A 22773-nucleotide genomic window follows, 5' to 3' on the forward strand; every position below is an offset into this window, starting at 1 on the left:
TGACCAAGGTAGAACAATTGGGGCAGTCTCCATGAGTTTGGACTTTTTTTTCCTGCCCTCTCTGTGGTTATTCTTATCAAAGATGGAACTCAAGAAACAGTGGTTCCAAGACTAACCTTTCTCCCAGTATTACCGCAGCCCCCTGCCACCCACCCAAATCAATTGAGAGATTCCTCAGGGTCCATCAGCAGGATTAGACTTCCACCCTGGCCATCCCTCTGAATTCCCTCTTTTCTCCCCACCTACCTTGCCTTTAGGTGTTAAATCCTCTAACTAGGATTTCTCTCAAGACAAACATGCCTCATTCATTTGTTTAATTCCCAATTCCAGCTCTTCACCTGTCTCAAGTCTAAGCTCTCCTGTCCCCATGCCATGAGAATGCAAGAGCCACACTACAATGTTAGAAAAATTGTTGTATCTGCAACTGTGCTCACCATCCCAAGCTGGACAGTAGTCAGTGCACTCAGAATCTAAGTGTGGCTTCTCATCTGTGTACCAGGCCTCTCATTTCCTCTGGCCTCTTCCTGTCCTTCACCCAGCAATCTTGGGAGTCCTCCCTAGACAAACATTGATTGTTATTCCCCTCATCTGCCTTCTCCAGGCCTGAGAAGGATGGGGAAGCCACTGGAGTGGATGCCATCTGCACCCACCAGCCTGATCCCAAAAGCCCTGGGCTGGACAGAGAGCAGCTATACTGGGAGCTGAGCCAGCTGACCCATGGCATCACTGAGCTGGGCCCCTACACCCTGGACAGGGACAGCCTCTTTGTCAATGGTGAGCAGCTATGATGTGATTGGTGTCTCTTCCTCCTTGCCGGGCAGCCTCTCCTCTCTGTCTTGAGGTCACACTCCCTGCCTGGCCATTGAAGGCTTAGCCACATTGTCTGCATTTGACAATTGATCTGAACTTCATGGTTTCTTCTTCATTTTGCACTGACGACCTTCCTCTTCAGGACCTTCTTCCCTGATCTGAGGGTTCTGAAAGAGAATCTCCAAAGCCCATGTTCCCTGAAACTTCTTCAGTTGCATCAGGGTAGCCCTGACCCCTTATTGGTCCCCTACCTCTTCTTTAATCCTCACCCACTCTTCTCCCTCCCTCTCTATGCAGGTTTCACCCATCGGAGCTCTGTGCCCACCACCAGCAGTGAGTATTCCACTGATGTTCCAGTGGCCACAACCCTACGCCAGTCCTGGCAGGAGCTGACCCCTTATCCTATTCCCCTATGGCCTCTTCATGAGCAAAGGAGCTAGGAGAGCACAAGTGATTCCCTTTCCCCTTTGGCCCAAGTCTCTTCAGAGAGAAACCCAGCTCAAGCCCCACACCCAGCAAGGTCCATAAATTCTCCTACCTGCTGGCATTTCTGCCATGAGAGGGTTTGCTGTTTTCACTAATGAGGTCCTCTTCTCAGCTCCTGGGATGTCCACAGTGGACCTCAGAACATCCAGGACTCCAGCTTCTATATCTGTTCCCTCAGGTAAGTACCAGTCAATCACATCTCCTTTAGAGCATACCTGATGAATGTCAACATCTCTGCCATTTTCACTCAAATAAAGATGAAATGTCCTAGTGAATCTAGTGAGGATGAGTCAACCAATAAATTTTATTTAGCACCTAGTTTCTGCAGGGTTCTGGGAATAAGGCAGGGAACACAAAAGAGGTAACAATCTCTGTCTCCAGAGAGCTTATTTTATTGTGAGTGGATGGGATTGTTGGTGGTGAGGTTGCTGGAGATGATGATAATAATGATGGTGATGAAGATGATAATTATGAAGATGGTACTGATGATGATGGTGTTGATGGTGATTATAGGAAGAATGATACTGGTGTGGTGATGGTGGTTGTGGTAGTGATTGACAGTAGTGATGGTGATGCTGACAATGATGGTGGTGGTGTTATAATGTTAACGATGACATGATAATGATGTTGGTGATTATAGTGCCGGTGGTGATGATGTAGATGATGCTTGTTTTGGTGATGGTGATGATGATGATGGTGGGGATGATAGGGATTAAGATGGTTATGCTTTTGGTGCTGATGCTGGTGGTGATGACAATAATAGTGAGGGTAACAGTGTTGGTGATACTGATGAGGACAAAGGCAGTAGATAATACTTAGTATTACAGAACACTGAATATGCACCAAGACCTATGCTCAGCATCCAACTACTATTATTTAGTAGGATCTGTTTGAAACGTCTATCATTATAGTTGAGGGAAGCATGGCAACGTTTTATTTTATTCTCTCTTAAAATCCTGTTGCATATGTTTGGAACTAAGTCTTTTGGACACTTATAATGTTCCCTATTTTTGAACAGATTATTTTCCACTCCCCACTACAGGTGCCAGCCCTCTCCTGGTGCCGTTCACTCTCAACTTCACCATCACCAACCTCCGGTATGAGGAGAACATGCAGCCCCCTGGCTCCAGGAAGTTCAACACCACAGAGAGGGTCCTTCAGGGCCTGGTAAGAGCCCCGCCTGTCTCCCTCTGTACAGTTCACCTTGTCTCGTCCCACCTATCTCAGTCATAACAGGGCATGAAACAAGATCTCACCCACCTCCCCTCAGTCCCAGAGACCCAAGGCTGTCTCCACTGAGGACACACCCACCCGCTGGTGCCAGCCTCAATGACTAGTCCCCTGCCCCTACCCTCTCAGCCATCCTATTTACCTCCCTCTCCTTCCCCCACAGCTCAGGCCCCTGTTCAAGAGCACCAGCATTGGCCCTCTGTACTCTGGCTGCAGACTGATCTTACTCAGGTAAGAACTTAGAATAGCCAGCCTGGCCGCCCCAATTGTTCCCAGTCTCTATGAGTTTGGACATCTTTTTTCCTGCCCTCTCTGTGTTTATTCTCACCAAAGATGGAATTCAGGAAACAGTGGCTCCAAGACTAACCTGTCTCCTGATATTACCACTACCCCCTGCAGCCCCACCCAAGTCGACTGAGAGATTCCTCAGGGTCCGTCAGCAGGATTAGACTTCCACCCTGGCCATCCCTCTGAATTCCCTCTTTTCTCCCCACCTACCTTGCCTTTAGGTGTTAAATCCTCTAACTAGGATTTCTCTCAAGACAAACATGCCTCATTTATTTGTTTAATTCCCAATTCCAGCTCTTCACCTGTCTCAAGTCTAAGCTCTCCTGTCCCCATGCCATGAGAATGCAAGAGCCACACTACAATGTTAGAAAAATTGTTGTATCTGCAACTGTGCTCACCATCCCAAGCTGGACAGTAGTCAGTGCACTCAGAATCTAAGTGTGGCTTCTCATCTGTGTATCAGGCCTCTCATTTCCTCTGGCCCCTCCCTGTCTTTCACCCAGCAATCTTGGGACTCCTCCTTTATTGTTATTCCCCTCATCTGCCTTCTCCAGGCCTAAGAAGGATGGGGAAGCCACTGGAGTGGACACCATCTGCACCCACCGCCCCGACCCCAAAAGCCCTGGGCTGGACAGAGAGCAGCTGTACTGGGAGCTAAGCCAGCTGACCCACGGCATCACAGAGCTGGGCCCCTATACCCTGGACAATGACAGGCTCTTTGTCAATGGTGAGCAGCTGTGATATGGTTGGAGTCTCTTCCTCCTTGCTGAGCAGCCTCTCCTCTCTGTCTTGAGGTCACACTCCCTGCCTGGCCATTGAAGGCTTGGCCATGTTGTCGGCATTTGACGATTGATCTGAACTTCATGGTTTCTTCTTCATCTTGCACTGAAGACCTGCATCCTCAGGACCTTTTTCCATGATCAGAGGGTGCTGATAGAGAATCCCCGAAGCCCATGTTCCCTGAAACTCCTTCAATTGCACCGGGATAACCCTGGCCCCTTTTGGCCTCCGACCTCTCCTCTAACCCTTACCCATTCTCCTCCTTCCCCTTCTATGCAGGTTTCACCCATCGAAGCTCTGTGCCTACCACCAGCAGTGAGTATTCTACTAACCTTCCAGTGGCTCCAATACTACTACAAGCAGGACAGGAGCTGACCCCCTTCCCCTATGCCCCTATATCTTCTTCATGAGGGAAGGGTCTGAGAGGGCACAGTTATTTCCTTTCCTTCTGGCCCAGCTCCAGAAAGATACTCATCTCAAGCTCCACATGTAAAAATACTTCTATTTGCTGGCATTTCTGCCACGTGAGAATTTGCTGCTTTAATTAATGAGGCTTCTCCTCAGCTCCTGGGACCCCCACAGTAGATCTGGGAACGTCTAGGACTCCAGCCTCAATACTTGGCCCTTCAGGTAAGTACCAGTCAATGGTACCTCTAGTAGAATATGCTTGATGAGTGTCAACATCTCTGTCCTTTTCGCTCAAATAAAGATTAAAAATCATATCAAATCTACTGATGATGAGTCACCCTACAGACTTTTTTGAGCACCCACACTCTGCTAGGCCCTAGGAATAAGGCAGGGAACACAAAAGAGGTAAAAATCTCTGCCCTCAAAGAGCTTATTTTATTTTGAGAATGATGTGGGATAGTGGTGGTGATGATGTTGCTGGAGATGATTGCAGTAATGATGCTGATGCTGATGACCATAATGTGATGATGATGGTGATTAGGAAGATGATATTGATGATGGTAGTGGTTTTGACAGTAATGACAATGTAATGATGATGATGATGATAGTGGTGGTGATTATGGGAAGGGTGACAGTGGTGGTGGTGGTGGTGATGGTTGTGGTGGTGATTGACAACGTGATGGTAATGTTGGCAATAAGGATGATAACGATAGTGGTGGTGGCCATGGTTATGAAGGTTAAGGATGATGTGATCATGGTGTTGGTGATCATGGTACTAGTGGTGATGTGGATCATGATAGTTGTGGTGATGGTTGTGGTGATGATGATGGTGGTGATGATGGTGGTGTTGGTGGTGATGATGATGATGGTGGTGGTGGTGGTGATGGTGATGGTGATGATAATGATGATGGTGGTGGTGGTGATGGTTATGATGGTAAGGATGAAACAATGGTGGTGATGATGCAGGTGATCATGTGGTGGTGTTGGTAGTCACGTTGATGATGATAGTGGTGGTGATGATGATGGTGGTGGTGATGATGATGGTGGTGGTGATGATGATGATAGTGGTGGTGATGATGATGATGGTGGTGATGATGGTGGTGGTGATGGTGATGGTGGTGGTGGTGGAGATGGTGATGATGATGATGGTGGTGTTGGTGGTGATGATGATGGTGGTGGTGTTGATGGTTATGATGGTAAGGATGAAACAATGGTGGTGATGATGAAGGTGATGATGTGGATGATGATGGTGGTGGTGTTGGTAGTCACGTTGATGATGATGATGATAGTGGTGGTGATGTTGATGATGGTGGTGGTGATGATGATTGTGGTGATGATGATGATCGTGGTGATGATGGTGATGATATTGGTGGTGCTGGTGGTGATGACGGTGGTGGTGGTGGTGGTGATGGTGATGATGTGTTGGTGATGGTGATGATGGTGGTGGTGTTGGTGATGATGATGATGATGAAGATGGTGGTGGTGGTGGTGGTGATGGTTATGATGGTAAGGATGAAACAATGGTGGTGATGGTGCAGGTGATGATGTGGATGATGATGGTGCTGGTGGTGGGAATGATAGGGATTATGATGATCATGGTTTTGGTCCAGATAGTGATGGTGATGGCAATAATGAAAGTGATGGCCACGGTGTTGGTGATGATAATGATGGTGGTGATAACAAACGTAATAAATAGTATCTAATATTATGGAACAACACTGAAGATGCACCAAAGGTTATGCTCGGCATCTGACTATTATTATTTACTGTATTCTATGAAAAACTTTGATCATTATGGTCAAAGGAGGCATGAAAACCTTCTATTTTATCACTTTCTTTAAATCCACTTGTATATGTTTAGAAATAAGTCCATTACAAACTCTTAAATGTTCTCTACTTTTAAACATAGTGTGTATTTCCCACCTCCACTACAGCTGCCAGCCATCTCCTGATACCATTCACCCTCAACTTCACCATCACTAACCTGCAGTATGAGGAGAACATGTGGCCTGGCTCCAGGAAGTTCAATGCTACAGAGAGGGTCCTTCAGGGTCTGGTGAGAGCCCTGCCCACCTCACTCTCCCCTGCCCACCTTGTCTAGTTCCACCTATATCACCCATGCCCAGGCATGGACAATCTCACCCACCTCCCCTCACCTGAGACCTGCAAGCCCTGCCTCCTGATTACAGCCCCTCCCACCTTACATCTTCCTCATCCCTACATCCTCAGCCATCCTACTCACCTCCCTCTTCCTCCTCCACAGCTAAGGCCCTTGTTCAAGTACACCAGTGTTGGCCCTCTGTACTCTGGCTGCAGACTGACCTTGCTCAGGTGAGAGCTGATAATAACCAGTCTGGCTGCCCCAAGTATTTCCAGTCCCAAGGAGTTTGGTCAGCTTTCTTCCTGCCCTCCCTAGAGAAGTCCTCAGCACAAGTGGAATTCAGGTGGTGGTGGCTCCGGGACCAACATGTCTCCTGATCCTACCACTTCCCCCATCAACTGAGAGGACTTGGAGGGCCCATCAGCCAGAATGGGCTTCTCCCTTGGTCATCCCTCTGAATTTCTTACTTCTCCCCACCTCCCTCTCCTTCAGGTGTTAATTTCTCTTCCAAAATTTCTCTCAAGACGAACATGCCCCATCCACTTGCTTTCATCCCCAATTCCAGTTCTAATGTTTCTAAAGTCTGAGCTCACCTGTACCCATGCCACGAGAATGCAATTTTATAAAATTCTTACATTCCTGACTCTACTCATATTCCCAGATTGCCTCGAAGTTGGTGCATTCAGAGAATCTTAGTGTGGCTTCTCACCTGTCTACCGAGATTCTCATTCCCTCTGTCCCCTTCCTGTCCTGCCCCCAGGAATCTCAGAATGCCTCCCTGTAGGAAATCTATTTAATGTCATTCCCTTCCCCGCCCCCCAACAGGTCTGAGAAGGATGGGGAAGCCACCAGAGTGGACGCCATCTGTACCCATCGCCCTGACCCCACAGGCCCTGGGCTGGACAGAGAGCAGCTGTATTTGGAGTTGAGCCAGCTGACCCACGGCTTCACTGAGCTGGGCCCCTATGCCCTGAACAGGGACAGTCTCTATGTCAATGGTGAGCAGCTGTGATGTGGTTGGAGGTTCTTCTTTGTTGGGCAGCTCTCACCCTCTGACTTGAGATCACATTCCCTGACTGGCCATTGAAGTCTTGGCTATGTTGTCTGTGTGTGATGACTTATGTCTGGACTTCAATTTCTTTTTCATCTTAGACTGAGTTCATCCTCGGTATCTTCTTCCCTGATCTAAGGATGCTGATAGAGAGTCTTCAAAGGCCCCTGTTCCTTGAAACTCCTTCCATTTCACTAGGGTATTTGTGACCCCTATTTGATCCCCAACCTCCCCTTAACCCTTACCCACTCTTCTCCCTCCCTCTCTATTCAGGTTTCACCCATCGGAGCTCTGTGCCCACCACCAGCAGTGAGTATTCAACTGATGCTCCAGTGGCCCCAATTCTATGCCAAGCAGGGTGGGAGCTGACCCCTCCTCCTATGTCCCTATGTCCTCTTCATGGGGGAAGGAGCTGAGAGGGCACAGGTTATTTTCTTTTCCTTTCTGTCCAGCTCCAGAGAGAGACTCAGCTCAAGCCCCATATGCAGCAAGGCCTGTAGATAGTTTTATTTGCTGACCTTTCTGCCATGAGAGGTTTGGTTGCTTCCACTGAGGAGGCCTTCTCCATAGCTCTTGGGACCACAGTGGACCTAGAAAACTCTGGGGCTCCCTCCCTTCTACTGGTCCCTTGGATAAGTACCAGCCAATGGCACCTCTGTTAGAGGATGGCTGATGAATGTAAACATCTCTTCCATTATTCACCCAAATAAAGATGGAAATTCTTTGTAAATCCAGTGATGATGAGCCAACCAATAAACTTTACTGAGTTTATTTATTTGGTACAGAGCCTAGGGACTCTGTACCAAATCCTGGGGATATGGCAGGCATCATGAAACAATTAAAAATGTCTCCTCTCAGATACCTAATATTTTTATGATGATATGAATGGTGATGATGCTGATGATAGTGATGATGATGGTGATTATGATCATGATGGCAATAGTGATGGTGGTGGTGACAATGGTGATGATAATGGTAATGTTGGTAATGACGGTGGTGACGATGACAGTAATGATGGTGATGGTGACAGGGAGGGTGATGATTATGATGGTGGGGTGATAACAAAGGTAAAATAATATATGACCATATTGGGTACTGAATATTCACCAAAGCGCTATGCTCAGTGTTTAGCTAGTACTATTTAACATGATTTCTAAAAAACCTTGAATTATTATGGGCAAAAGAATCATGGGAACCTTTTATTTTATCACTCACTTTCAATCCTGTTGCATATATATATACATATATATGTATATATATACACACATATATTTATATATATGTATATATATGTATATATATACACATACATATATTTATATATGTATATATATATACATATATATATATGTATGTATATATATATTCAATTGCAAACACATTTTCTCTGCTTTGAACATTGTGTTTATATTTATTTCCGGTCACCCCAATAGTGAGTAAACCAGCTGGTTGGAGCAACTGTGTCTTACTCTCTCGTGCTTCCACAGTATCTACTTCAGGACCTTGTACATGGTAGATCTACAGATTTATATCTACAGGAAATATATGGATTTCCCCAGGGAAGGACGGAATGAAGTATGCTTTCTTATAATGTATGGAAACATTCCTCTCCTGCCCTGGTTCAACTTTGGTGCCTGCCAGAGTCTATCCTGGAAAACTATATGGTATCTGCTCCTCTCCCTCATCCATGGCAGACATCATTAATTGATGGCAGCATTCATGGCAGACATCACTAATTGATAATAGCATTCATTCTCTCTCAGTTCAAAACAGCTTCAGAACGGTTACCAAAAAATAAAACCCATCAGTCACTACCAATTTACTTCGAGCTGACTCGGGATTATCAGACAGAATTCAAGAGAGTTAGGTTCCTTGATGATGTGTAGTTGGCGCTTTGGTTTTCCTAGAAGGCTCAACTCAGGTTCAGCTTGGTCATGGCTGATATCCTTTCTTCCACTTGGTTGATTTGGCTGTTGATACTTGTGTATTCTTCATGAAGTTTTCGTGCTGTGTTTTTCACCTCCATCAGGTCGTTTGTGTTCCTCTCTAAACTGGTTATTCTTGTTAGTAATTCCTTTAACCTTTTATTAAGGTTGTTAGCTTCTTTGCATTGGGTTAGAACATGCTCCTTTAGCTCATCGTAGTTTTTTATTACCCATCTTCTGAAGCCTGCTTCTGTCAATTCATCCATCTGATCCTCCATCCAGTTCTGCACCCTTGATAGAGAGATGTTGCAATCATTTTGAGGAGAAGAGGCACTCTGGCCTTTTGGGTTTTCAGCATTTTTTTTTTGTTGTTGATTCTTTCTCATCTTTGTGAGTTTTAGTTTCAATCTTTGAGGCTACTGATCCTTGGACAGGGTTTGTGTGGGGGCCTTTTTGTTGTTGTTGATGCTGTTATTGTCACTTCTGCCTGTTTTTCTTTCAGTAGTCAGTTCCCTCTTCTGTAGGGCTGCTGCAGTTTGCTGGGAGTTCATTTCAGGCCCTATTGATCTGATTCACTCCCATGCCTGGAGACTTCACTCAGGGAGGCTGGAGAGCAGCAAAGATGGGTGTTCTGGGACCTCTGATCTCGAGGGTCACCAACCTGATACCAGTAGGATCACTTCTGTATAGGGTGCCTGACAATTCCTGTTGGAGAGTCTCACCCAGTTGGGAGCAGGACTCATTTAATGAAGCACTTTTTCCCTTAGTGGAGAGGGTATGTTTCACTGGAGGGAAACCCATTCATCTGGGCTGCCTGGATTCTTCAGAACCACCAAGAGGAGAGGCTAGGTCTGCTGGTCTGCAGAGACTACAGCCACCCCTCACCCTAGAGGCTCAAGTCCAGAGAGTCGGAATTCTGTCCCTGAGCCTCTGGCTGGCATTATTGAAGATCCTGCAGGGAAGCCCTGCCCACTGAGGAAGGATGAGTCAGGATTAGGCCTGAAGAGGCACTCTGGCTGCAGACTGCCACAGCTGGTGTGTTGGGCTGTGGGGACAAGTCTTGGGACAAAGCCATGCAGCCCTCCTGGCTCCAGCAGGGAAATGCCCAGCCTGGAGCTATAGAAATGGGTACCGCCCTTCCCCACCCAGGGAGCTTAGCCTTAGGCAGTTATGAGTCCCAGTGCGGGCTGTTGCTCCTCCCACAAGGAGCTCAAAGGACTTAGACACTAGGCTGCCACAGCCAGTGCTGGTTGCCCCGGTGAATTCGGTAAGCTTAGGCAGATTCCACCTGTAAGAATCTGTATGTTCTGAGATTGGGACACTAGGCCCCAGTGCCGAGGATTCACAAGTGGGATCCTCCAATCCATAAGTTGCACAGTTCTCTGGAAAAAGTATAGTTTCCCCAGCTGGGTAGTGGCATGGGTTTGCGAGTGGGATCTTCCAATCCGTAGGTTGCACAGTTCCGTGGATAAAGCACAGTTTCTCTAGCTGGGTAGCACGCTCACTCACCACCTCCCTCGGCTAGGGGAGGGCGTTCTCCTTCCATGTGTGTCTCTCTGGTGGGCCACTGCACCACATTGCTATTCCTTCTCTCCATGCGTCACTGCCGGCCTTCTAGTCAATTTTGATGAGAGAACCTGGATACCTTGGTTGCCAGGGACAGATTCACACACTTATGGTCTTTTTCAATGGGAGCCTCTGAGCGCTGCTGCTTCTAGTCAGCCATGTTGCCCCTCGAGTCACATCTATTATTTTTTTTTATTTTTTGATATGGCAATTCTTGCAGAAGTAAGGTGGTATCACATTGCAATTTTGATTTGCATTTCCCTGATCATTAGTGATGTTGAGCATGTTTTCATATGTTCATTGGCTATTTGTATGTCTTCTTTTGAGAATTGTCTATTTGTGTCCTTAGCTCATTTTTGGATATGGTTGTTTGTTTTTTTCTTGCTAATTTGTTTGAGTTAATTGTAGATTCTTTGTTGCATGTATAGATGGTGAAGATTTTCTCCCACTCTGTGGATTGTTTGTTTACTCTGCTGACTGTGAAGGAAAAGTCCATTTATTTATTTATTTATTTTTGAGATGAAGTTTCCCTCTTGTTGCCCAGGCTGGAGTGCAGTGGCACATCCTTGGGCCACTGCAATCTTGGCCTCCTGCCTTCAAGTGATTCTCCTGCCTCAGCCTCCTGAGTAGCTGGGATTACAGGCATGTGCCACCATGCCCAGCTAATTTTGTATTTTTAGTAGAGACAGGGTTTCCCCATGTTGGTCAGGCTGATCTCAAACTCCCAACCTCAGGTGATCTGCCCGCCTTGGCCTCGGAAAGTGCTGGGATTATGGGCGTGAGCCACTGCGGCCAGCTAAACTCAATTTCTTATAGGAATTTGTCTCACTCCTACATCCAAATGAGACCTGGGTTTTTTGTTAATCCTTCACAATACTTCTCCCACCTTTTTGTACTTATTTGTTTATATTCTGTTGTCTGCTTCTCTTTTTTTTTTTTTTTTTTTTGCATTTCAGTAACTTTATTGAAAGGTATATCCCTTAGTACTAAAATGTAATGGTAGTTGGTTAGTTTACTTCTGCCAACTCAAAATTAACAATGACATATTCAAAATATTGAGATTTATCAGCCTTTTGGGAAAACTAAAAAGTTACATGGTTTATAAAAGTTAAGATATACTGTGGTTCTTTGGTTTTTCATTGTGTATTGATCCATAACATGATGTCAAATTGGTTACAGCCATTCTGGATGGACTCAGGCTATACATTGCACTGAGTAACTGTTTACAACACTTTAACACTGTATTTCTTACATTCACTGACATGGAGAATCCTAAACACTACCTCAGCAGCCTCATTCATAGTTATGAAGGTGTCTACTTGCTTTCTTAAGACTGTTTTAGCACAGTAAGGGCATCAGTGGAAGTACATTCTCTTTATAAAACTGCCATCACTTCTAATTTAAAAACAGTCTTTAGTCAAAAAAAACTTCTGGAATGTTGAATCTAGCCTGAACTTACCTTGGTGTGGGAAAGCAAATTTTCGAAGTGATAATTTATTCTGAGTTACTAATACAATAGAAACTAATTTTCTTGATGGGATTCAGTTTGAGGCAGTAGGTTCTGTATAAAAATTTTATCGTAGATACAAATGTCACCTGTTTTCTAGAAAAAAATATTAAAGACACCTTAATGAATATGCCAAATTTTCTAGGTCTGTATTTTTCTTTATATAAAATGCCCTCAAATTTAAATGTAATTCCCATATAGCAATAAAGTCCACATTTCTGGATTATCTATTACTTACATTATGGGGTGTGTTTATACTGCCTAGAACGTTAACCCTTATTATGCCTTAAAAGTGCATTTGTGAAATGTTGCTTTTGACGTAAACTTCATAACTTAAAATTTAATATTTAAATTAAGTAGGAGTAGGATTAGAATAATGAAAGTGATTGAAGCTGTGGGAAGACTGATAGTTGATGGTATTAGTGTGGCTCCTCCAATACCATTTTCAATACCACCTAAAGATAAATGATCTAATACCTAAAGTTAGATCAATGATAGAAATGAAGATTCACAGTTTACCTTCTCAGGCTTGTCATTAGCGTTTCACATTTAGGCTTTTAGCTTTGATTTGAATGCTTCACAGATGAATTCAAATCTAAACATAATTCCACTACAGCATAAACATTAATAGGCAGTTTTCTGAAGTCTGAGAGCATCATGCTTATCTCATGTTTTGAGGCTTCATAGCTTAAATCCATTGTAACATTATGGAATCCATAGAACAAGGTTGCGGAGAAAGGCTTCAAAGAAGTTTTTTGGTGCTGTAATAATCCAATTAAGGAACCATTTCAGGAATTGTTGGAAGGTGAGTTATTCTGTAGTAACTATGCTTCAATTGCCGTGCAGTACGCCCAGAAACAATCCATTTCAACTTCTGAACATTTGGTTTGGAACACTTGTTTGATGAATATTCAGTTAAACACTTGGATACAAGCTCTTGCCAGAAGGTCAAATCTCTGCCATTTATCTTGGAATGTTTCTGAAGACATTCTACTCCTTCTGTTAACTCTACACACTTCTGTGCTTGGATCTCTAATGCAATGATAGACAATGCCAACACAGAAGGCTTTGCTTTAGAAAAAATGATCCTGCAATGACATGCCTTAAGTTGAGCTTCTAATCTTTCAAAATTAATGCTATTTCTCCTTTCAAATGGCAAGTTCTCTTGCAGGAGTGAATAATACAGTTGCAGAAATTGAAAGGCAGTAGTAGCTTTGACTTTCCAACACACCTTCTCCAATACAATCTTTTCCATTCGCATCAAGTCTGAAACCGTAAACCTGTATTGACTTATTCGGATTAAGTCAGTTGCCAATGGGACATTCCTTTCCTCTTCTATTGATTTTACAGCCAAATAGAAGCAGCTCAGTCCAACACATCCAAGGTGCTTGGGCTGTACCTTCATTTTCGACAGGAATCTGTCCAGTAAATTCACAGCTAGAGAAAATGTCTCTGTGTCGAAGCCAAAGAACTGAGTTAAACTAAGAAGATCTTTTACTTCAAAGTCCCTTAGTCTTGCGGTCATTCTGAGGCCATTATCGTGTGCAGATTCAATTAGTCTCAAGCCACAGACCTTTGGCTGACATCTACACTCCTGTTCCAAAACGGCATTCAGCTGGTGTAGCAGTTTCTGAGAGTCAGTTGTTGTCAGTACCTCAATCATCTCGACGGCGACTGCAGCTCCTCAGCGGTAACCACCCTCCCCGGGCCTGCTCACCTCACCCCACGATATCAGATCCGAGAGGCCTACGAGGAGAGGGGACTCGCAGGAAGGTGGAGAGAGGCCCGGGGAGGGGGACTGTCCAGGGTGGAGGTCTCGGCAGCGCCGCCGAGACGACTCGGCCCAGATCAGGGTCAGCTCGGAGCCCGTCTGCTTCTCTTTTATAGGAATGTAACTTCTTATGGGCTTTCTCTATTACACCGAATGTGGATTTTTGTTTTGTTTTTGTCCTCGGATCCATTCTCCAACGTTCCTGTGCTCTGTGGGCTAGACGTCTGACCTATGAAAAGTACATATCCCAGGGTCCCATGCTAACTAACTTCTTGTTAGGTTCAGCCAATAAGAGGCATTGGTGGGACAATGGTGGGTGGGGCTGTGGAAGGGCCAGACTGTTTCTTTACCCTGCCCTCCTGCTCCTCCCAGCCCCGGCACCCAGACTTCATGTAGCATCTTTGGAAGGGGCTGTGTCTCCTCTATGGTCTCACCAAACTCTGTATATCACTCCCTAGTCCTTTCTCATTTTAGCCCTATGGTATGAGTGGATTCCTGATTTTGCTAATTGCTAATTTCTTACCTTTCCAGGTTTTGTGTGTGTTTTCTTGGTATTAAATTCCCCCTATTGAAATGGCTAACATGAATCCTATTTTCCTAATTCAAAATAGATGTGCAAATCCCTGACAGTGCTTCACATATAGCTGGTTCTCAATAAATATTTGTTGACTAACAGAAGGAAGGAACTAAAATCGCAACCAGGGCCTGAGCATGAGTCTGGGTCACATAACTTTGCCAATGTGGGAGAAGTTTGGGGGTCACTATAGGTACCCCAAATCAGGGTTCCTGGGAGAAGAGCCAATTCCAGATAACAGGAGCCCTTGGGTAGGATTTAAATGGTGGTTCCTGACTGCTCCAAGTACCAAGCGAAGTGAAGGCCTCTGGTGGAGAGAACTAGAGCCCACCTGGGTGAGGGTTGGACAGAGAGCTCTAGCGGGCTCAAAACAGATCCTCTGATCTGCCTCCCCTGTTACAGACACAAGCCCTACCCTGGTGACCTTTATCCTCAACTTCACCATCACAAACCTGCAGTACATGCCGGACATGAAGTATACAGGTTCTGCAGTGTTCCACACAACTGAGGAGGTCTTGCAGCGCATGGTGAGAGTCCTGAGATGCTCAAAGCTCGCCCCTTCTCACCTCTTCAGAGCCCCTCAGCCCTTCAATTCACCTCCCTCTCCTTCCTCCCCAGCTTGGCCCTTTGTTCAAGAACACCAGTATTGGCCCACTGTACTCTGGCTGCAGACTGATCTCGCTCAGGTGAGATGCTGTAGGTTGCAAAACCTTGGCCTTCTGAAGGTTCATTGAAAAATCAACTTACAAAAGGAAGATTATCTGGTGAAAAGGCATATGAATTGATTTCACGTGTATACACAGGAGCCTTCTGAATGAAGACCTAAAGATACATCTATTTGTACATGGCTGTCCTGTCCATGCTGTGCTGAACCTACATATCTCCAGCATGGAGGAATGTGTAGAAATATGATTAGATAAAAAGGGTATGATCCAGTGCTGATAGACTAAGTGGGGAAATCTAGCAAAGCCTGTCTGTCTAGATTCTTCTTGGCCTGCCGAGATTGCATTCCTTCCTTCTGGGTATGGGGTAGGACCCACTTTGCAAGTGGGGGTCTTATATTTTACGGTCAAACAAGGTACGTCCATAATTTCCTTATGGCCAGTTTTTACACAGAAAGGCAGAGGGGAAAGTTAGAGTCATATTTTTAAGTTTTATTGTTAACTTTAAGGAAAAGAGATTCCAGTTTCTGCTTTGTTTGTTTGCTTGTTTTTCTTTGTTTGTTTGTTTGCTTGTTTTTCTTTGTTTGTTTGAGACAGAGTCTCACTCTGTTTCCCAGGCTGGAGTGCAGTGTATGATCTGCACTCTGTAGTTTAAGAAATGTGCATGCAGGCTGGGTACAGTGGCTGACATCTGTAATCCCAGCACTTTGGGAGGCCGAGGTGGGTGAATTACCTGAAGTCAAGAGTTAGTGATCAGCTTGGCCAACATGGTGAAACCCTGTCTCTACTAAAAATACAAAAATTAGCCAGGCGTGGTGGCAGATATCTGTAATCCCAGCTACTCTGGAGGCTGAGGCAGGAGAATTGCTTGAACCTGGGAGGTGGAGGTTACAGTGAACTGAGCTGTTTCTGTTTTGTTTTGGTTTTTGGTTTTTTTTCAGGGGTTGTTTGTTTTTTGAGATGAAGTCTTGCTCTGTCGCCCAGGCTGTAGTGCAGTGGCATGATTTCAGCTCACTGCAACCTCTGCCTCCCGGGTTCCAGGATTCTTCTGCCTCAGCCTTCCAAGTAACTGTGACTACAGGTGTGTGCCACCATGCCCAGCTAATTTATTATTATTATGTATTAATAATGCAATAATTATTATTTATTAACAATTTTGTTATTTTATTATAGTTTGATAAATTTTTCTTAATATTACTTAATAATTATTTTTTAACTTATTGTTTATTATTTAGAATAATAAAATAATATTTTATTATTTTATTATTATTTTTTAGACCAGACCAGGCTGGTCTCAAACTTCTAAACTCAGGTGATCCACCCACCTCAGCCTCCCAAAGTGCTGGGATTACAGGCGTTGAGCCACCACACTTGGCCAGAAGTTCTGGTTTCTAAGAGCCACCTTGGGGAAGAAGGATTCTAGGTTCTAAGGCTGGCCTCAGGGGAGAATAAAACAGAGATAGGAGGGCAGAAGGTAAAGAAAAACTTTTACTTCTGAGGCTGCGTCTGAGGCCTTCATTTTGGGGTACTGTCTTCTGAGCTCCAGCTATACCCAGGTGTGGATGCTCACACTCCTACTCCTCTCACATTCACTTCCGGGATCCACCTTGCTCCCCACCTGCCCAGGTGTAGCAGGCTGTGGACACCTGTGATGCTGAACCTCCCGAGCCCACTCCCCAGTTCCTGTCTTCTCATTCCTCTGTTCTGTCTTCCGTTGGGTTCTAATCTAGCTGAACATCCCTAGCTGGGCACGGTGGCTCACGCCTGTAATCCCAGCACTTTGGGAGGCCGAGGCAGGTGGATACCCTAAGGTCAGGAGTTCCAGATCAGCCTGGCCAACATGGTGAAACCCCTTCTCTACTAAAAAATAATTCAAAAATTAGCTGGGTGTGGTGGCAGGAGCCTGTAATCCCAGGTACTTGGGAGGTGAGGTGAGAGAATCACTTGAACCCGGGAGGTGGAGTTTGCAGTGAGCCAAGATCGCACTGCTGTGCTCCAGCCTGGGAAACAGAGTAAGATTCCATCTCAAAAACAAAAAAACCAACAAAATTAACATTCCCCAGGAGTGAATGCCTTGCAGTTTCCGAAATGATTTTGCACTAAGGAAAAAATTAAAAGCAAAACTGAAAAGTCCCTATAGCATGCACTTTTCTTTTCTTTTCTTTTGAGATGGAATCTTGCTCTCATGACCCATGAGATGAGATTACAGGCACCTGCTACCACACCCAGCTACTTTTTTCTATTTTTGGTAGAGACAGAGTTTCACCATGTTGACCAGGCTGGTCTTGAACTCCTGACCTTAAGTGATCCACCTGACTTGGCTTCTCAAAGTGCTGGGATTATAGGCAAGAGTCACCACACCTGGCTCCTTTTTATTTTTAATATGGCAAAATATGTGTAACACTAAACTTACTACCTTAACCATTTTTAACTGTACAGTTGTAAATTTTATGTAATTTCACATCATTAAAATTTTAATTTAAATACTCACATAGGCTTGTGGCTACCATATTGGACAGGGTCAATTTCCAATGTTTTCCTGAGTCAGTCAGAGTCTTGCTCTGTCACCCAGGCTGGAGTGCAATAGCGCCATCTCAGCTCACTGCAACCTCCACCTTCCAGGTTCAATTCTCCTGCCTGAGCCTCCCGATTAGCTGGGATTACAGGCTCCCACCACCACTCCCAGCTAATTTTTTGTATTTTTAGTAGAGATGGGGTTCCACTATGTTGGCCAGGCTGGTCTCGAACCCCTGACCTCAGGTGATCCACCCACCTCGGCCTCCCAAAGTGCTGGGATTACAGGCATGAACTACCATTCCCGGCCTGCATGCACATTTCTTAACCTACATTTAAAGTCCTCAAAGGTGATGCACCCAAGGGATTTGCAAGGTCTTGGAGGCTGTCTCCCACCTGCTTTTCTTTCCCCTTGGCTTAAACTGGGAGTAGCGTGATAGAAGGCTGGTATGTGGATGCTGAACAAGCATTGTGACAACTCCAGTCCCATTTCCTCTTCTTCATCTATTGATCATTTACCAAAGTTGATTTCAGCTTTGTGGCTTTTCCAGATTATTATTATTCTTGCTCGCCCTCATCGTCAGCCCTGCATATGTCCCCATCCCTGTGTCTCCTCCCAGGCCCATGAAGAATGGATCTGCTACCAGAGTGGATGCCGTCTGCACCCACAGCTCTGAGCCCACAAGCACTGGGCTGGACAGAGAGAGGCTGTACTGGGAGCTGAGTCGTGAGACCCACGGAGTCACCCGGCTGGGCTTCTACACCCTGGGCAGGGACAGCCTTTATGTCAATGGTGAGATAGGAAGTTCTGCTTGTCCATGGGTCTTCTTGCAGAGTGCATGCTCTGCAGTTTCGTAATGAGTCTCGGCTCATATTGAGTAAGAAAGCTGTGTCTTCAAAGCTTTTCTGGAGATAACAACGAAAGATCAGATTCCTACAGAAGGTGATGGGGGTGGACAGACTATGGAAGGATGACCTGCGGCTAACCCAACATCGAAGTTCTTCCCTGTGCTCCAGCCATCGTTTCTGGGGTTTGTCTACAGGATTTCACTTTGAGGGCACTCCGTAAAAATAAATGAATGCAACCATCAGAACTCACTGTGCTCTAGATCCTTGCCACCTCTTCCCATTCCTCCATTCTTAGAAATCTTCGCCCTCTCTTTCTTCAGGTTACACTCACCAGGTCCTGACCTCCACCCCCAGCAGTAAGTAGCACGGGTTCTTTGACTATTTTGCCCTAGGGGCCATCCCTTCTCTGGTCTTTTGTTATCTGCGTTTCCCAGCCCAGAAAGGACATGCCGGTACAGGCTTGAGCCAAGCAATAAAAGGGTCTTGAGGTCTTTTGGTGAGCCAACTCGGCTAGGGATCTCTCCCTCTCTCCACATCAGCCTCATTGCATTTTCTTCTTAGTTGTGATGGCATCTGCTTCTGGGACCCCAGTTCCAACCTCCACAGGTAAGAGCTTCCTCTCGGTGTTTCCAACAAGTCTAGTACCCTTGGCTAGTGGGAGGTATTGCCTGGGAAAGCCAGGACTCCTCGCTCATTTCTATAAGTATTTATTAAGCCTCTGAGAGGCCCTGGTAATGCAGCAATAAGCAAAATAGAAGGGCCCTAGTTGGATGGGCTCCCAGCAGGGAAGACAGAGAAGAAGGATGTGTCTGTACAGATAAGCACTGAATTACAATCAGGATGGTGCTGGGGTGAGTGTCGCAGGTGTGTGAAGGGGTTTTTCTCTCGAGAGTATTTAATTTTCATTTCCAGGAAGGGAGGGCACAGTATGAGCTTCAAGAGTCCCTGGAATTATGCCCTCTGTCAGGTCATGCTCAGGTTGGGCTCAGAGAATTGGACAGACGGGTTGGGCTGAAAGGCAGCTTCCCATTCTTGGACTCCCGCTGGCCCAAGGTCAATTTCCATACCACTCATTGGCTCTGCTGAGGGTCTGGCGAGAACCAGGATCTCAAGTCTCTAGTTATTTATCAGCTAGGGCCTCCTGAAGGCATTCTGAACTCAGACCACTCAGGCTAGAACAAGCGGGCGCTAGAGACTAGACCTGCCCATGGTCCTAGGTGGATGTGTTAGGAGCACAGACTCTGGGACCAGAATGCCAGGATTTGAATTTGGCATTGCCATTTAGACACTGCTTGACCACAGGTACATTATTTAGCTTCCCTTTGGCTCGGTCTTTACATCTGTAAAATGGGGATTAAATAGTACTGTCTCCCTCTAAAGATTTTGCCTCCAAGTTTAGATGAGTTAAAATGTAAGCAAAGCACTTAAAACAGGGCCTGACACATAAAAAATGCAATATAAGTGTTTCTTCAGTTTTTTTTTAAACAATCAACAAATGCATGGATCTCAAACAATTTGGGCTAAAAGAATAAAAAAACAAGAATGTCTGTTTGGAATTTTAGCCAACTGAAGGGTCAGAGATGATTGCTTTCTGCTTGGCAATGTATTTATCGACCGAGGGCAATTTTTTACTTATTTCTAGTGATTCTCATTTAAGGCTGATGTCTGGGGTCTCCTTCCTGAGGAAACTGCCCGCCCTGGAGGGAAACCCTCCCCAAGACTTCAAGACACACATGCGAGATGCCCTATATTTCTCCCAGACATGACTCAGTCTGCCCTCTCCTCTCCCTTCCCTACTGCAGCCGTAGGACCACCCCTGGTGCTGTTTCTCCTCAGCTTCACCATCACCAACCTGGAGTACAGGAAAGACATGCTGTCTTCATACTCTGTGACTTTCAACAACACTGAGAAGGTGCTTCAGAGCCTGGTGAGAGCCATGCCCACTTTACTCCTGTTCCTGCCACCTCACTCCTGTCCTACCCATCTCACTCCTGCCCCGCCCACCTCACTCCTGCCCCGCCCACCTCACTCCTGTCCTACCCACCTCACTCCTGCCCCGCCCACCTCACACCTGCCACGCCCACCTCACTCCTGCCACACCCACCTTACTTCTACCATGCCTAAGCTTTACACTTGCCCACCTCACTCCCACCACATCCCTCACTCTTGCCCCACCCACCACACCTGCCCCGCCCACCTCACTCCTGCCCCGCCCACCTCACTCTTGCCCCACCCACCTCACACCTGCCCCGCCCACTGCACTCCTGCCACACCCACTTTACTCTTACCACACTCATCTCATTTCTGCCACACCCACTGCTGTCCGTCCCATCCACGGATAACCATATTGCCCCACCTCTCTGACTACTCTCTCCTCCCTCTCTTTCGCAGCTTGACCCCTTGTTCAAGAACACCAGTGTCGGTCCTCTGTACTCTGGTTGCAGACTGGCCTTGCTCAGGTGAGAGCTCAGAAAAGCCAGTATGGCCTTCCCAAGGGTTTCCAGGCCCTAAGCATTTGGGCTTCTTCCTTCCTATCCTCCCTGTGCATGTTCTCAGTCAGTAGGTGCTGGATCCAGGACCAACGTGTCTCCTGGTGCTATCACCTGCCCACCTCAACTCAGAGATTCTGCAGGGCTGATCACCAGGATCGGACCCCTACCCTTATATTCTTCGGAATCCCCTCCTGCTGCTCCTTTTACCAATGAGGGCACTGTATCCATGTGCGTGAATCTGTCCCCAGTATTCTCTCAAGACAAATACATCTTCTCCGCTTGCTCTAATCTCCAGTTCCAACTCTTCCCCTTTCTCAAATATAAGCTCTCCTGTCCCCATGTCAGAGGATGCAGGTTTGGGCTTTGCAATTTAATGAAAATTTCTATCCATGATTCTGCTCACAGTCCCAAGCTGTCTGGGAGTTGGTGCACTCAGAGATCTAAGTCTGGCTTCTCACCTCTCTACCAGGCTTTTGATTTTCTCTGGCCTCTTTGTGTTATGACCCCAAGGAATCTCAGGACCTCCTCCTAAGCAATCCGTTTGTTTTCATTCCCTTCATCTACCTTCCTCAGGCCCAAGCAGAAGACGACAGCCACTCAGGTGGATGCTCTCTGCACCTACCACCCCAACCCCATAGGCTTTAGACTGGATAAAGAGCGTCTGTACTGGGAGCTGAGCCAGCTCACCCATGGCATCACTGAGCTGGGCCCCTACACCCTGGACAGGGACAGTCTCCTTGTCAATGGTGAGTGGCTACCATCCATTTTACAGCTCCGCTGCTCCCACATCCTCCCTCTTTATTCTTCTCTCTTCCTCATCCCACCTCCTACTCAGCCTTTCTCCCTGCACCTGTGCAGTTTATACGAAATCAGATCTGTGAGTATGCTGAGGCTTTACAAGTCTTTACAACCCTGTAAGCTGCCTCCACCTGAGTCCCAGCCCTTAGGCATGGAAGAGGCCAGAGTTCACTGCCTTCTCTTCTCCCCACCTCCAGCCTCGAACAAACAAGGACTATACTCCCTAAAAGCCCCAGATGTATGCACCTCCTGCCTGGCACCTCCAGGATAATGGAGTCCCCAACTCAAGTGCTAGGGGCATTTTCTCCCCGGCTTCTGCTGTGACCATGTCTACAGTAGAGGGCCGTGCTGGGGTGTAAGTGTCCGCCTCTTCCTCACTGAGTGCGATCTGCTGCGGTTGGTCCCTGCACCTACACCTAGTGCAGCTTCCATCTGAGCTCACATCAGAGTGCATTGAAAAAAGTCTTTGTCTCTCTGGGATGCATTAATGGATGAGGGAGTAGACTCTAATCCGTGTCGGGTAGGGGCTCTGTCTTTCTTTTAATAAATCACAGCTATGATGGTCCAGCCACTAACGCACCATCTCTAGAATGGCCAACTCTTCAATAGCCAAGTTGCCTCTTCATAGAAGATCTCTCCCCTTCCCCCTTCCTCACCGTTGCACTCTGTCCCTACAGGTTACACCCATCAGGGCTCAAGCACCACTGCCAGCCGTGAGTATTCCAGATCTCTGTGTGTCTGTGACCACTTTGTTTCCAGTAAAAAAATAGAAGGCGCTCAGACAGCCAACCCCTCCTTCTGCTACCCACACTTTAGATGGAAAGGAGTGCAGAGGAGGTGTATAGAAATGTGGGTTCAACTGGAGGTTACAGCAATCTCCCACCCTCCCCATCTCCCCATCCCCCCACCACACACACCCAGGGATGGTGCTCTGACTCCTGGCTGAATGGAATACAGAGAA

At 46.2% G+C, this 22773-nt stretch overlaps 2 protein-coding genes across 2 annotated transcripts in view; one reads left to right on the forward strand and one right to left on the reverse strand.

Annotated features, from left to right (window-relative positions):
- MUC16 (mucin 16, cell surface associated) overlaps nt 1-22773 on the forward strand; it is a 93477-nt gene that overhangs the window by 43423 nt on the left and 27281 nt on the right. The window contains exons 63-83 of the mRNA XM_010349602.3: nt 602-774; nt 1108-1143; nt 1409-1474; nt 2339-2463; nt 2690-2757; nt 3369-3541; nt 3874-3909; nt 4159-4224; nt 5937-6058; nt 6266-6333; nt 6929-7101; nt 7428-7463; nt 14900-15024; nt 15116-15183; nt 18294-18466; nt 18843-18878; nt 19084-19128; nt 20325-20449; nt 20914-20981; nt 21588-21760; nt 22490-22525. Of these exons, the coding sequence (XP_010347904.3) occupies nt 602-774; nt 1108-1143; nt 1409-1474; nt 2339-2463; nt 2690-2757; nt 3369-3541; nt 3874-3909; nt 4159-4224; nt 5937-6058; nt 6266-6333; nt 6929-7101; nt 7428-7463; nt 14900-15024; nt 15116-15183; nt 18294-18466; nt 18843-18878; nt 19084-19128; nt 20325-20449; nt 20914-20981; nt 21588-21760; nt 22490-22525 (1991 nt within the window). The remainder of the gene's footprint in view (nt 1-601; nt 775-1107; nt 1144-1408; nt 1475-2338; nt 2464-2689; nt 2758-3368; nt 3542-3873; nt 3910-4158; nt 4225-5936; nt 6059-6265; nt 6334-6928; nt 7102-7427; nt 7464-14899; nt 15025-15115; nt 15184-18293; nt 18467-18842; nt 18879-19083; nt 19129-20324; nt 20450-20913; nt 20982-21587; nt 21761-22489; nt 22526-22773) is intronic.
- On the reverse strand, nt 11985-14013 carry LOC120362752 (cyclin-G1-like). The gene is made up of 2 exons (XM_039466349.2): nt 12995-14013; nt 11985-12945 (listed from the first exon to the last, which is right to left on the reverse strand). Exons 1-2 carry the CDS (start codon nt 13813-13815, stop codon nt 12858-12860), a joined length of 909 nt encoding a protein of 302 aa, XP_039322283.1. The 5' UTR covers nt 13816-14013; the 3' UTR covers nt 11985-12857.

This window comes from Saimiri boliviensis, chromosome 14, assembly GCF_048565385.1.
Source record: "Saimiri boliviensis isolate mSaiBol1 chromosome 14, mSaiBol1.pri, whole genome shotgun sequence".
NCBI lineage: Eukaryota > Metazoa > Chordata > Mammalia > Primates > Cebidae > Saimiri > Saimiri boliviensis.

Bases quoted from the DNA above. Each gene is read 5' to 3' on its own strand.
- LOC120362752 (XM_039466349.2), bottom strand. From the start codon at position 13,815: ATGATTGAGGTACTGACAACAACTGACTCTCAGAAACTGCTACACCAG. The intron at 12,946-12,994 runs ACGGCAATTGAA...CTTCCAACAATT, and splicing joins ATTGTTTCTGGGCGTACTGC to CCTGAAATGGTTCCTTAATT.